Source organism: Nyctereutes procyonoides, unplaced genomic scaffold (genome assembly GCF_905146905.1).
Source record: "Nyctereutes procyonoides isolate TBG_1078 unplaced genomic scaffold, NYPRO_anot_genome, whole genome shotgun sequence".
Taxonomy (NCBI): domain Eukaryota; kingdom Metazoa; phylum Chordata; class Mammalia; order Carnivora; family Canidae; genus Nyctereutes; species Nyctereutes procyonoides.
The window spans coordinates 23,348,313-23,364,001 of NW_026575030.1; the positions used below are offsets into that span (position 1 = coordinate 23,348,313).

At 36.7% G+C, this 15,689-nt stretch overlaps 1 protein-coding gene across 5 annotated transcripts in view; it reads right to left on the reverse strand.

Moving 5' to 3' along the window:
• SEC22A (SEC22 homolog A, vesicle trafficking protein) overlaps positions 1 to 15,689 on the reverse strand; it is a 65,096-nt gene that overhangs the window by 23,810 nt on the left and 25,597 nt on the right. For all 5 annotated transcript variants that reach the window (XM_055316385.1, XM_055316384.1, XM_055316386.1 and 2 more), the window contains one exon: positions 516 to 631. In XM_055316385.1, the coding sequence (XP_055172360.1) occupies positions 516 to 631 (116 nt within the window). The remainder of the gene's footprint in view (positions 1 to 515; positions 632 to 15,689) is intronic.

The following is a 15,689-nucleotide window of genomic DNA, read 5'->3' on the forward strand; positions in this document are numbered from 1 at the left end:
CAGGTAGTCACCAACAAAAAGGAAAAAGAACAGATAACAAAGTGGAAATACACAGAACTGGGACAAAAACCTGCCTTTAAATGCCTTCTTTCTTCCATTCCTTTCTGTCCACTAGGATCCTTTTAGATCCAGCTCACCCCTCCTCCACAAAGCCTCTTTCTCCTATCCTTACACTGACTATTCCTCTTTCAAACTCTACGTACTTGGCAATTATTCATGTGCTGCTTTGCCCCCTCCCAATTCAATCTGGGCTCTGTGTTGTGCTCATGTCAGAAATATCTTGGTGTCCCCAGAGTACCTATAAACAGAGCCTCCTGCAGAGCAAACAGTAAATAAATAAGTGCTAATTGAGTCAAAGAAGCCAACTAGAAATCACTGTTCTTAGAGGAAGAGGAGACTAGGGTAGTTTGAGCACACACCGTAAATTGTACTATACCCAAATCAATTCAAATCAATTGAGTAACAAGTAGAATCAACAGGCATAGTCACTTGAAATTGCAAAAACAGCACAGTACCTGCAAAACACTTTCTATGGCATGAAAACCTCGAATTAAATTCAGAGCTCCACATAAAAGACTGAGGATAAAAGCCACAATCCCTGACAGAGTTGCTGGTTCCAGTCGCAGGTGAGCTGGAAAATAAAAGAAATGGTTAGAAATGAGTATCACTATCTTACGTCAATACCTAAAATTATGTAAAATGAAATTCACTGCTTAATTTAAATGGGTCAAACACGGATTAATCTTCATAAAGCTATTTATTAATATATTAAGAACAATTTTTTTAAAATGCAAAACGATGACATGTCAGCTTCACTGCCCTGAACTCAAGCTCAATTAACTTCTTTTTCTCTACATTTTTAACAAAGACATCTCACTTGCACTTGGGGTACAGAGTGCTCACATCTGGCAGTAAGTCATGTAGAAAAAAACCTTACTGCTTAAATAGGTCTACCATTTGCAAGGAGTTGCAAATATAAGCAAAGGTGACTTTGCCTGAAAAATCATTGCATAATTCCTACTTTTTCTGAAAAATGCTTAGGTAACACTTTTAAGGACAAACATAGCTTGCTTTTTTTTTTTTTTTTTTAAGCAAAACTCCCTTATTTGGGTTCCAGGGCTATAAATACCATGGGATATATGTGAAAGCTTCTATATAATCACCAATCTGAACTTTACAATAGAAGAGTCGTATGGCTATGAAGTTCCTGATCTCTGAAGACCACCTGAAGAACACTACAAATGATAAAACACTAGCTGAAGAAGTGACCACTTCATCTTCACGAATGGATTCTGTTATCTGTGGGCTTCACTGGGGTAAGATATTTAGTTATGCAACAGTTTCACTTTATCATCATCTTGGGCTAAACAGAATTAACAACTGAGTCTAAATGAAAATACAAAATGAAATAATCATCTAGACCTCAAAAAGAGACAGAGGGAAAGAGGGGGCAACAGAACCACAGTTAGATCATTTTATTTAAATCGCTGAAGTGTAAAAGCCCTAACAATGAAGTTAATGAGGTAGAACATTAATATAAGGAAAGGCTTAAATCTCTGCAACTTATATTCAGCCATTACAGCAGAAAAGCTTCCCTAAATAATTACAGAAACACAAAACCCTACATATCATAAAAAAGTATTTGTTCTTCAAGTTCAGAAGAAAATGCTAAGATGGGATAATATTTTCTTAAATTTCTTCTGTGCCCAAGCTGATTACTTGGTCTCTCAATTTCCTTGAGGTTTTAATATGAAAACAAAAATTTAAATATCTTTGTAAAGTATTAATACCAAATTTTTAATCAGTAGAAAAAAACCTTCACAATCTATCCAACTAGTCTAGTAATTAGTTGTGTTTTGTATCCCCTGTCCATCCCTCCCCACACGCTCTCAGTAGTAGGGAAAAACTGGCCTCTAATAAAAAAGGAATCCTTAATACGGGCCTCAAGGATAAAACTACCTGACAACTGAACAGATTACATAAATCATACTTCTAAAGTATACAAGTTTATCTTATGAAAAAGCCCAAATAACATTCTGTATTATAACTAAAGAAAACAATCTTAGCTGTTTATGGACAAGTATGGCCATTCTGAATGGAAAAATATTACCATTTTAAGGTGTTGACCAATGCCTATTTAAGAAATAAATGACTATATTAAATATTAAGTTTCTAATATTTATCTCTTGGCCTTGGAACACTCTCTTTATAATTAATTATAGTATACCACTTACTATTTACTATTAAAATTATTTCAAAATGACCCAAAATATTTTTAAAAGCATGAAAGCAAATGACAAGCCTCTTTTAACAAAGACAAGGCATGTATTATGCTGAAGAACAGGATGGAGCTGTGCCAAATCACTGTGGGAAAGAAATTCTCAAGTAAAGATTCACCCACTCCCACCCTATCTTCTTCCCTAGGACCTGTGGGAATGGTTACCAAGAGAAAACTCCATCTGCATACAACATGAGGGTGACACTCCCTAAGGACAATTTCTCATGTTAGCAACTGAACAAGATATTTAAATCACATTTTAATGTATTATGCGATATCTCTTTTCTATTTTAGTAAAACATATTTTAGATTCATTGTTATCCACAAATGCTCACTTCACACTTCAATTTGGCACCATGGTAGGTACTAGTAGGTATAGAGTGGATTTGGAAAAATAATAAATGAGAGGCAATTTTTTTTTAGGAAGAAAAAAAGTTACTGAATTCCAAGTAGTGTCATCTGGTCAGTTGTTGTTTTGTTTTTGCTATAACTGTCTTTTGCTACAATGCCTTTTCCTTAATTACTCTCCTTGAGCCCAATAATGGGTCATGACAAAATTAAGCTTTTTATGAGCCAATGATTAATGAAGTTTACAAAAGCTCCTAAGAAGAGTAAACCTCTTGGAACCAAAGTGTTATTGCTTATAGGGAATTAATATACTCACTTAGCAAATACTTTTTAGCATGATTCTGTGTAAAATATTGTGCTTCAGAAAATACAAAGAATTATTTGCACAATCTGCTCTCAAGATACTTCTAGTCTTTTGAAGGGAAACAGACAGATAAGCATTCTAAACTAAAATAGTTAAGGAATTCTGAAGAAGAAAGAAGAAAGGTAATTAGGGGGAAGGTGGTGATACAGGAGTGGTAAGAAAACCAGGGAAGATATTTAAAGATGGGTTAAAATTTAGATAGGTAAAAATTGGAAAAACTACATTTCATACATTTCATGTAGAGAAAAGAATGTGAGCCTGGAGGTAGAAATGAGATGCAAATATTAAGAGCATAAACAACAACTACTACTACTACCTCCGCTAATCCTACTAATAGTGGCTGTTCTCAATGTACCAGGCACAAGGGCTTATATATACATGATCTCGTTTCACCCTTCCAAGAACCCAGTGCAGTAGGCACTATAATTATCCCTATCTTTTCAAATGAAACTAAGGCATAGAGAAACTAAGTAATTTGTCCAAAGTAAATGAACTAGGATTTAAACCCAGGTAGCCTGACACTAGAACTCATATTCTTAACCACTTTCCCACTGGACATTAATATTGGTTTTGTTTGGCTTAAAAGGATGTTTATGAAGAGTAGGAAGAAATAAGGTCAGGAATGGGAGTTGAAGCAAATTAACAAACAGTTGGAAATACTAGGCTAAAAATTATGAACAAGTTAGTGGAGAAACACTGAAAAGCAAGAGACCAATATGATTAAAGCTATGCTTAAGGAATATTAAGGTTTTAAAGAGATTAAAAGCAGGAAGACAATATTTTCTCAGTGCTTTCTTCATAGGTACACTTTGTCCCATTTATCCCTCAAAATGTGGTACTTCATAAGGCAGGAATGACTAACTTCTCAGTGTCTGAATTTTTTCATCTGTAAATGGAGGTTAAATAATCTGCTATAAATCAGACAGCTAGTAAGTGCCATCTTCACAATTAGCACTTGGGTCTAACAAGAGTGCGAAGCCCATGCTCTTTCTACAAATCTACCTTAGAGAATTCATTAGGGAGTCATTGCAAAAGACTGGCTGATATGAGGGCCTGAATTAGGATAGTGACAGCAGGAATGAAGAGGTGAGTGATATTACAGGGGTTAAAACTAGCAGACCTGGCAATTAACTAGGAAACAAAAATGAAAAAAAATTAAAGAAAATGTCAAGGTTTTAAGTGTGGATGACTGGAAAGATAAGGGTGCTGCCAGCAAAGCCATTGGAAGAAACTCAGGTTTGATTAAAAAAAAAAATGGAGACATTTTAAAGATATCAAACTTGCAGTGATAATGAGGCATGTTTAATAAGCAATGAAAGAATGGTAGAGTGAGAGCTGGAGAAACAGAAAGGTTTGCATCTGAAAGGAAGGGTTGGGATGGGATAACTAGGGAAAGAACTTTTGCAAATCGTTGGCAAACACTACCTTTAAAGGGAGGACAAGGATTCAGGAAGACAGATTTAGGAGAATAAGAAGAGGAAAGAGCCTCAGAAGCCTAGGAAGGGGAGACCATCCGTAAAAAAGATATGGGTAACAATGCCTGTGCACAGGCCAAAGACAGTCTGAACTCGGAAAAAAAAAAAAAGATTATTAGATATATTGCTAAGGGATGGTTGCTGACTTGTTATAAAACAGTTTCAGAAGAGTGCCTGAAGGCAAAATTCAACCTGCAAGAGGCTAAAAACTGTTGACGGTAAGAGAGAGAAGCAGTGCAATAACACTACCACAGTTAAAGAAAACCAGGATGACAGCCTGACAGACTAGGACCGAGAGAAATAATTATTTTTCCCCTGTCATGTGGTGGAGGAGGGGAGACTTGAATACATTTATAGGTGGAATGAAAAAATTCAATGAAGAGGAAATAGAAGAGTCAAGAGAAAGGCAAATGGCGAAAGAGAATACCAGAACAGTCATTGCGAAGATGCAAAATGAGGGTACCATTCTAACCTTCAAAGCATATCATAATACCACACAGTACCAATGCTTTGAGCAAAAACAAAATTCTGGAGGTACAGACATTCAATGATGCCCCAAATATCTGGAGAAACAGATTTTGGAACATATAAGAGAAATTTCTGGTCAGTTCCATCTAAATGAACATAATTTGTTACTAAATTATGACTGAATGAGACTAATTGTATGATACTAAAAACCTACTTTTTTTTTTTTTTCAAACACTGAGGCCCTTTCTTAGATCATCACCTGTCAAAAGCTTGTATGTCCTTTTAAGGCCATGGGGCCTAAAAATGGTACTTTTTATTTATCTCTTTTGGAACATGTATCACATTCTGTCTTGTATTTTACTTACTGAGGTGTGTGTGTATTTGAGAGAGACAGAGATTAGGAAATTTATTTGCCTTGTGGGGCAACTGCCAAATAGAGTACCATTCTCAGTCAACTGAGAAACTGTCTATAAAATTACACAGGTGGAAAAAAGACTATAACCTAGTGTTTATCCTAAAAATAAAGGTGTCAAAGAAAACAGAAAAATGTATTTTATTTAGAGTTTTGTGAAACTTTTTTAAAAAAATAAAAGCAGAATATAAAATTAAAAAGATCAACAACACTAAATGTTGATGAGAACATAGAAGAAACTCTCACACATTGCTTGTGGAAATGTAAAATGGTACAACTACTTTAGAAAACTGGTAGTTTCTAAAAGACTCAAACACGTACCTTACTTTTGATTTGGCAAATTCAACTGCTAATATTTACTCAAGAGAAATGAAAACATGTCAACAAAAGACAAATGCTTGTAGTAACCTTATAACCCCAAACTGGAAACAAGCTAATATCCATCAGCAGGAGAATGGACAGACTGTGGCATGTTTATACAATGACTACTACTCAGCAATAAAAAGGATCAAACTACAGAGACCTATGATATGACACTGTACTAAAAGAAGCCAAACACAAGAGTCACACTATATAATCTTGTTTATATAAAGTTCTAGAACAACAAATTAAAAATAACTAGAGAGCAAAAATTCAGAACCAGTGGTTGTCTAGAGGCGGTACAGAGATTGGGAAGAGATACAAAAGAACTTCCTGGGGAGATGGATATATTGTATATTGTGATACCGGTATGTATTAGTTTTTTTCTTATAATTCTGTGTTTTGATACTTTGATATCTTGGGGCCTTGCTCTGACCCTAGAGAGTGGCCCTTCCCAGGGCTATCAAATTCCTAGAGATACCAAACCACTTACTTGCAAGAGTGTTTTTCAGAAGCAAATCCCCTAATCCAAATCCCATACTTTACCTTCTCTATGGGGCTCCCAAACTCAGGCCACTATCCCCCAGCCTGAATCACCCCAGGGTCAGGTATCACACAACTAAGAACAGCCCTATATCCAGAGACTGCTATAAGTACTCAACCCAGCCAAACGTGCTTACCCTGCCTCTCCAGTTCCTTCCTGGCAAAAGCACAAGAAAGGCTCTAGCTCACATCTGGCTCTCACTTCTTTACCTCCTGACCAATACCAGTACTTCCCCACATGGCCCTGGATGGTGTAGTGTGCACCCTTCTCTTGGGATCTGAGTATAACTACTTTTTCAGTGGCAGCTGTCTCCTGATCTGTTGGCCTTGCCATACCTGAATAAAATCTACACTTCAAAACAGAATGGTTTATACAAATGTATCCATGTGTCTAAACCACACAGCAAAGATTCATGCATTTTAACATGTGCAAATTTCCCTTAAAAAAGAAAGAGCACAAGGGTGCCTGGGTAGTTCAGGGGGTTAAACATCTGCCTTCAGCTCAGGTCATGATCCCAGGGTCCTAGGATTGAGCAGGACCTGGGAATCCTCTCCCTCTTCTCCCTCTCCTCCCTGTTCATGCTCTCACTATCTGTCTCTTTCAAATAAATAATTTTTTTTCCTTAAAGAAAGAACCACAGAGGTAATTATCAAGTAGGTGAGTGGATAGTGGGTGGGGATACAGATGAAACAAGAATGGCAAAATGTTGACATAGTTACTATAGTTGGGTGACAGGTACATAAGAGTTCATTATACTATTCTGTTTACTTTGTAGCTATTTAAAATTTCCCCATGATAAAATGTTTTAAAAAGAAAACAAAAAGGGTAAAAGTAGGACACAGTCTTTAGCTTAACATATTCACCCTATGATGGATAGCAGAACATCTGCAGACTTCCAAAAATTATAGAAAAAATTCATGCTAGACTGTGGGGAAAGAGGTCACAAGGTCAGAAAGAGAAAAGAAACCAAAAGTAACAGAGAAAAGGGCCTGAAAAGTAATGTCTATCAAATAACTATTAGCCAGATTCCAAAATAAAGTAACTTTATTCAGGAATTAAAAAAAATAGGAAAACCAACAGGGACTACAGAAAATATTATGCAGGCTTGGTCTGCATTTAAAGAAAATTTTAGGGACTCCTGAGTGGGTCAGTGGTTGAGCATCTGCCTTCGGCTCAGGGCATGATTCCAGAATCGCCGGATCAAGTCCCACATCGGGCTCCCCACAGGAGCCTGCTTCTCCCTCTGCTTATGTCTGCATCTCTCTGTATGAGAGACACACAGAGAGACAGGCAGAGACATAGGAAGAGGGAAGAGAAGCAGGCTCCATGCAGGGAGTCCCATGCGGCACCCAATCCTGGGACTCCAGGATCACACCCTGAGCTGAAGGCAGATGCTCAACTGCTAAGCCACCCAGGTGTCCCTTTCTCTATCTTTCTTAAAACAATCCCAGATTTTCCCCCATTTTCCCAGTGTCTGCTGTCTGGTGATCCAGGATATCATTACAGACTACAGGTCAGAGTGGGGACTTATGGAAGTCAAACATACACGTACTTTCTAACGGAATTCATCTCTTGATACATCAAGTTGGATAGACCCCTGCCTCAAATTAAAGGTTAATTTTCTAGATCTTGACTGTATACATTAATGGACAGATATTTTGGCAGCAACACTGACTGTCAGACCTATCAAACTAGAACTATTAGAGAAAGACAGGCCAATGGAAGCCATGGAGCTTCCCCTACTGAAACATGATCAAAATATTAATCATTACGGTAAATGTAGAAATCAGTTTCACCATCCAAGGCTTATTAAAATATGCACAGATACTGATTCCTACTACACACCCATTTAACTCTCCAGTTTAAGGCTCCAAAATGAAAGTATCATAGAGGATAACAGATTACTGTGGCTTCCAATTTCACGTGTTTTTCCAAACACAATCTCTATATGGAACAATTAATTCCACGACATGTAGATACTAATTTGCTAACATTTTCTTTTCTACCCTAATAAACAGAGAAAATCAGAAGAATTTTGCTTTTACCTGATAAAGAGAGCAGTACATAGGGGTACCTGAGTAGCTTAGTCAGTTAAGCACCTGACTCTTGATTTTGGCTCAGGTCATGATCTCTGGGTTGTGAGACTGAACCCCACTGAGCTTGGTTTTCTCTCTCCCTCTGCCCCTCCCCCCAGCACTCGCTCACATGCTGTCAAAAAAAAAAAAAAAAGAGGAAGAAGAGAGAGCGAACGAGAGCAGTCCATTTAGTATATTTCCACGAGGTTATACCAACTCTAAACTGGAGATTAGTCTATAGCAGGGTTGGGCAAACTATGACCCCACAGGTCATATCCAGTCCACCACTTGTTTTTGTAAGTAAAGCTTTATTACAATACAGTCTTATCTATTCTTTTACACATTGTCTATGGTTATTTTTATACCATACCAGCAAAGTGTAGTAGTTGCAACAGAGACCATTTGGCCTATAAAAGCTAATATATTTGCTATCTGGCCATACAGAGAAAAAGTTTGCTGACTCTTAGCCTACAAGGACCCAATATCTTAACACCTCATGGAACATTATATTGATCCACTTTGTTGATATCCTCATGCTGACAGGATCTGAAGAACAGATAGTATATGCCTTGGATTAGATACCCTGGGGTGATACATGTATGCCAGAGTATGGAAAATAATTAAAAAAAAAAAAAAACTATAGGAGCCTACCACCTCAGTCAAGTTTCTGGTGGTTAAAAGTCTAGAGTATGTTGAATGTAAACATCAGGTTGCACCTTGCAACCCAGACCACTAAGAAAAGATCTGCTGAGTATGCCTTTAGATTCCAAAAGCAACATTACAAAACGTGGGTATGTAGCTGCAACATGTTTACTGAGTAACAATAGCTAAGGAGGGCCAAAGCAACAGAAAAGACTGAGACTACATTACATAATGAACACTTTGCCATCCTCATGAATCTAATGGTGTTCAAAATACCTGTGGAAGATAGAGATAATTTTTTGAGTCTGAAGCACATTTAGAAAGAAGAATCATAAAAGAGGCTCCTGGGCTTTGAAGCAATGACATGGCCCTTACGCAAAACAAAACAAAACTGTTTTCATTTCAAGACCTGGCTTGCTTGTTGGCCATGGTAAAAACTACTGGCCCTTCCATGAAATATCAGGTATATGCTATAAACCCTAAAGCAACTATAAAAACAAATAAATGAAATGAAGAGGTGTAATAAGTCAACAAAGAACAGAAAATGGATCAAAAAATAATTTAAAGGAAGGGAGAAAAAGAGAGAAAGGTGACTAAAAATAGGATAAAAAGAAAACAAACAGCCATGATAGTAGGTTTAAACTAACCACATTGGGGTGCCTTGCTGGCTCAGTCAATAGAGCATGCGACTCTTGATCTTGGGGTTATGGGTTTGAGCCCCATAATGAGTACAGAGATTGCTTAAAAATAAAATCTTTAAAAAAAAAAACCCAACCATATCAATAATCACATTAAATATAAGCAGTCTAAACACCTAAATAAAAAGACAGATACAGTCAAATTGGATTTTGTTTCTCAACAGACTCAACTAAATACCCAAAAGCAACCACTATAAATAGAAAGACACGGAGAAGTTAAAAGAGAAAAGATAGAAAAAGATAAACCGTTGCAATACTACTTAAAGAAGAAGTTAGAGTGGCTATGTTAATAAACTGCTGAACTAAGAATATTGCTAGATCCATGCACCAAGAGAAAAAACAATCCTAAATATTTAACAAGCTTTAAAATATATAAAATAAAAACTGACAGACCAAAGAGGAGAAAGATATATATTCACAAATATAGTCAGAGATTTCAACACCAACAATTGAGTGTAGACAGAAAATCAGGAAGGATATGAAAGATATGAACATTATCAACCAACCCGATCTAAATGACATGTAGAGAACTTCACACTACAGTAATAGAATACATACTTTTCAACACAGAACCCAGAAAAACGGCTAAAGCAGAATATATTCTGGGAGAGAAAAATAAGTCTCAATAAATTTAAAAGGATTGGAATCACACAAAATTTGGTATCTGACCATATGGAGTTAAGTTAGAAATCAAGAAATGAAAGCTATCTGGAAAAATCTCTAACTATTTAAAACTCTGTACCACATTTCTAAATAACCAACGGGTGATAAAAAAAAATCAAAAGGGAAATTTAAAAAACATATTTAAACAATATGAAAGTGAAAATACAATGTATCAAAATTTATGAATGTAGCTAAAGCAATATTTAGAAGGAAATATATACTACTAAATGCCGATTAGAAAAGAAGATCTCAAATAAAATATAACCAATTTTTTAAAAAAATAACCTCAACTTTTGCTGTAAGAACCTAGAAAAAGGGCAAATTAAACTCCACGTAAGCAGAAGATTAAGTAATAAAGACCAGATCATAAATCAATGAAAGAAAACAAAAAACAATAAAAAGTCAATGAAACCAAAAGCTGGTTCTTTAAGAAAATCATTTTTATTAGAGCTTAGCATTTTTATTGATCAGAAGAAAAATTCAAAAGACAAAAATTTCCAATATCAGAAATGAGAATGGTTGTATCATTACAATTCTACAGATTATTAAAGGTTTAAGAGAATATTAACTTATTCCCCAAAATTCATTAACTTAGGTGAAAAGAACAGATTCCTTCAAAGACACAAACTACTTAAACTCACTCAATAAACAGGTAACTTGAACAACTCTACATCCACCAAAGAAATTGTAGTTAAAAACATTTCCACAAAGAAAACCAGAGGCTAAAAAAGACTTCACCAAACTGACCAAAAAAGAAATAAACATTCTACAAAAACATTTCTTAAAAAATTGAAGATCCAGAGGAAATACCTCCCAATTTATTCCTTTTTTAAAAAAAATTTTATTTATTTATGATAGTCACAGAGAGAGAGAGAGAGAGAGAGAGAGAGAGAGAGAGAGAGAGAGGCAGAGACACAGGCAGAGGGAGAAGCAGGCTCCATGCACCGGGAGCCCGACGTGGGATTCGATCCCGGGTCTCCAGGATTGCGCCCTGGGCCAAAGGCAGACGCTAAACCGCTGCACCACCCAGGGATCCCCCCAATTTATTCTGAAGCCAATGTTATCCTGATAACAAAACCAGACAAAAACATTACAAAAAAGGGAAAACTATAAGCCAATTCCTACATGAAAACATATATAAAATATCTAAATAAAATTTTAGCAAAGTGGGGTTTATCACAGAAACGCAAGGTTGGTTTAACATTTGAAAAGCCCTGGTGGTTCAGCGGTTTAGCGCAGTCTTCAGCCCTGGGTTTAGCGCAGTCTTCAGCCCAGGGCGTGATCCTGGAGACCCGGAATAGAGTCCCACGTCAGGCTCCCTGCATGGAGCCTGCTTCCCTCTGCCTGTGTCTCTGCCTTTCTCTCTCTCTCTCTGTGTCTCTACTGAATAAATAAATAAAAACTTAAAAAAAAAAAGCAATCAATATAATTTACACATAAAGACTTCAAAAAGAAAATCATAATCATTTCAATAAATAAATGTAGACAAAGCATTTGACACAATACGTCATTAATTTCTGGTACAACCACTCATCAAACCAGGAACATAAGGGAATTTTCTCAACTAGATAAAAAGGCATTTACATAAACCCTAAGTTAGCATCATTTTTAACTGTGAAAGACTGAATGCTTTCCCTGCTAAGATCAGGAACATTGCAAGGACAGCCAGTCTTGCCATTTCATTCTTTCAGTATATTTTTGTTACGCACAGAATTCCACAGTTTCTTTTATCCTTTAGAAGACATCATTAAGTGGTCTTCTGGCTTCCATGACTCCTCTAAGGCCATGTATGCGTGTGTGTAATGGTTTGTAGTCTAGTATATCCAAGTGCCTGGTGATATATGCCTGGTTACTTTATTGTTTACCAAATATTCTATTTTCAAAGTATTGCTGTAGATATAATTTGAAACTTAGGTGACTTTTTGCTCTACGAAAGATATCTGCTTGCTTCCACCAGGGTCTTTGAAGCATAGCACTGGGATCCACTCAATCCAATTTCAGAGACCAATATTATTCAAAACTAAGCTCCAGTCCTCATAAAAGATTTTACTTCACATTCCTTTTACCTATATTCCTAGAGTGCCAACATCCAAAGTCCAAACCCAAAGCTGGGTGGCTGTTCATGAGGTCCATCAGTTTAGTGGACCCTGTTTTCTAATCTCTGTCTCCTAATCTTGAGTGGCTGTCAGCTGTTCCCTCCAGAATTCATAAAAGCCCCAAAAGAAGTAGCTCCAGGGCACCGGAGCGGCTCAGTGGTTGAGCATCTGCCTTTGGCTCAAGTCATTATCCTGGGGTCCTGGGATCAAGTCCTGAACCAGGCTCCCCACAGGGAGCCTGTTTTTCCCTCTGCCTATGTCTCTGCCTCTGTCTCCCATGAATAAATTTTAAAAATCTTAAAAAAGAAAAAAAAAAAAAGAAAAAGTAGCTCCAAACATTAAGCTCATCTCCCTAGGCCTCCACTCTCTTCTGTCTCCCAGTAATTCTTAGTAATCTTGTTGGATATCCAAAGACTTCAGGAAGATTACATTTTAATTTAAATTCTGTATCATATTAGAGCTACATATTCTTTTTTTAAAGACCTATTCTATATAATATATACATTCCATTTAACTTTCCTACATGTATTTTGTGGGACTATTGGTCTGAACTGCTACTCCATCACTACTGGAAGTAGAAGTCTTCAAAGTAGTAACTCATCATTTACTATTGACTTTAAAAATTGAAATATAATCAGAATACAATAATTCACCCTTAGAAGTGCATAATTCAGGGGCGCCTGGGCAGCTGAATCAGTTAAATGTCCAACTCTTGATTTTGACTCAGGCCATGAGGGTAGCCCTGGTAGCTCAGCGGTTTAGCGCCGCCTTTGGCCCAGGACATGATCCTGGAGACCCGGGATCGAGTCCCACATCGGGCTCCCTGCATGGAGCCTGCCTCTGTGTGTGTCTCTCATAAATAAATAAAATCTTAAAAAAAAAAAAAAAGATTTGACTCAGGCCATGATATCAGAGTCATGAGATCAACCCCTACATGGCTCTGTGCTGAGCATGGGGCCTGCTTAAGATTCTCTCTCTCCTTCTTCTTCTGCTCCCCCCACTCGCATGGGCACAAGCTCTTTCAAAATGAAATAAAAGTATATAATTCAGAAGGTTTTAGCATATTTACAAATTATATAATCATAGCAAATCGAACACCAATAAAAAATAAATTAAAAAAAAACAAAAAAACAAATTGTGTAATCATTATCTAGTTCCACAATCTCCATCACCTCAAATAGATTTCTCCTAACCATTAGTAGTCATTGCCTATTTCCCTGTACCTCTCCAACTCCTGTTAATCATTAAGCTAAAAAAAAATTATTAAGCTACTTTTTGTCTCTATGGACATTTAGTATAAATGAGACTATAAATATACGGCCTTTTGGGCAGCCCGGGTGGCTCAGCAGTTTAGCACCGCCTTCAGCCCAGGGCCTGTTCCTGGAGACCTTAGATCGAGTCCCACATTGGTCTCCCTGCATGGAGCCTGCTTCTTCCTCTGCCTGTGTCTCTGCCCCTCTCTCTCTCTCTGTCTCTCATGAATAAATAAATAAAATCTTTAAAAATAAATAAAATAGCTAGCCTTTTGAATCTGGCTTCTTTTACTTAGCATAATGTTTTTTAAAGTTCATCCATGTTGTTATTAGGTATCAATACTTCATTCATTCTTAACTCCTTAATATTCTATTGCATGCATACACCATAATCTGTTTATTCATTCATCACTTGATAGATGTTTGGGTTATTTCAACTTTTTGGCTACTATGCATAATAGTGCTATAAATATTCATGTACACATTTCCTGTATTTACCTTTTTGAGGAACTTCCAAAGTATTTTCCAAAGCAGCTCTCCATTCTGCATTCCGACTAGCAATATAGGAGAGTTCCAATTTATCCATATCCTTGCTGACACTTGTACTATGTTTTAAAACTACAGCCATCCTAGTGGCTTATCATTTTGCTTTTGAATTTTGAATTTCACTATGACTAATAATGTGGAACATCTTTTCATGTGTTAGACGGTTGCACATTTTCTTTGTAGAAATATCTATTCAAATCCTTTTCTCATTTTAAAATTGGATTTTCTTTTTATTGTTACTGTTGTGTTACTTATTTTTCTGGACATAAATCCTTTAGGAAATATATGATTTGTCTGTGGATTATCTTTTCAATTTATTGACAGTGTCTTTGAAAAACAAAATTTTTAACCTTGGGGTGTCTGGGTGGCTCATTCAGTTAAGTATTGGACTCTTTTTTTTTTTTAAGATTTTATTTATTCATGACAGACACAGAGAGGGAGAGGCAGAGACACAGGCAGAGACAGAAGCAGGCTCCATGCAGGGAGCCCGACGTGGGACTCGATCCCGGGTCTCCAGGATCACACCCTGGGCTGAAGGCAGCGCTAAACCACTGAGCCACCCACACTGCCCAACAATTTCTTATCCCTTCATTTTCATGAAACAGTTTTCTCCTGTTGTATTTTTTTCTTTGGTATTCCTATTCCTAAGTTTATTTGGTAAACTTTCTTCCTTCACCTGTCCTTTAAATAGTGGCATTCTTCAGTGTCCTGCCCTTGGCTTTATATTCTTCTTAACTTTACACTTTACCTTCTCATTATAAGGAATTTTCTTTCTTTTAAATTGCAAACAATACAAAGTACAATCTGTCTTGTTTCAGCCAATAGTTGCTAGGATTTTCTTAATTTTCATTTTCAGATTGTTGAATACTGGTATACAGAATAGAACTCATTTTTGTATATTGATCTTGTATCCTGCAACCTTGCTAAAGTCATTGGTTTTAATAGTTTTTTAATGGATTCTTTAGGATTTTCTATATTCAAAATCATCTTATATATGAAGTTATTTTATTTCTCCCTTTCCAATCAGATGCTCCCCCGCCCCTTCCTTGCTTAACTGCCCTGTCTAGAACCTCCAGTATCATGCTGAATAGAACTAGCAAAAAAAAAAAAAAAAAAAAAAACTAGCGAAGGGGGCCTGGGTACCACAGTCAGTTAAGCATCTGACTCTTGGTTTCAGCTTGGGTCTGATCTCAGAGTTGTAGATCAAGCCCAGTTTCAGGCTCCACGCTCAGCATGGAGTCTGAGTTTCTCTCTTCTTCTGCCCCTCCCTGATACTTGCTCTTGCTCTTTCTCTCTCAAATAAACAAATAAATCTTTAAAAAAAAAATTAAATCTTAAAAAAAAAAAAAACTAGTGAGAGCAGACATCCTTGACTTGTTTCTAATCTTAGAAGAAAGCATCAGTCTTTCACCATTACATATGAATTTAGCTGTGGGTTTTTTGTAGATACCTTTTATCAGGATGAAG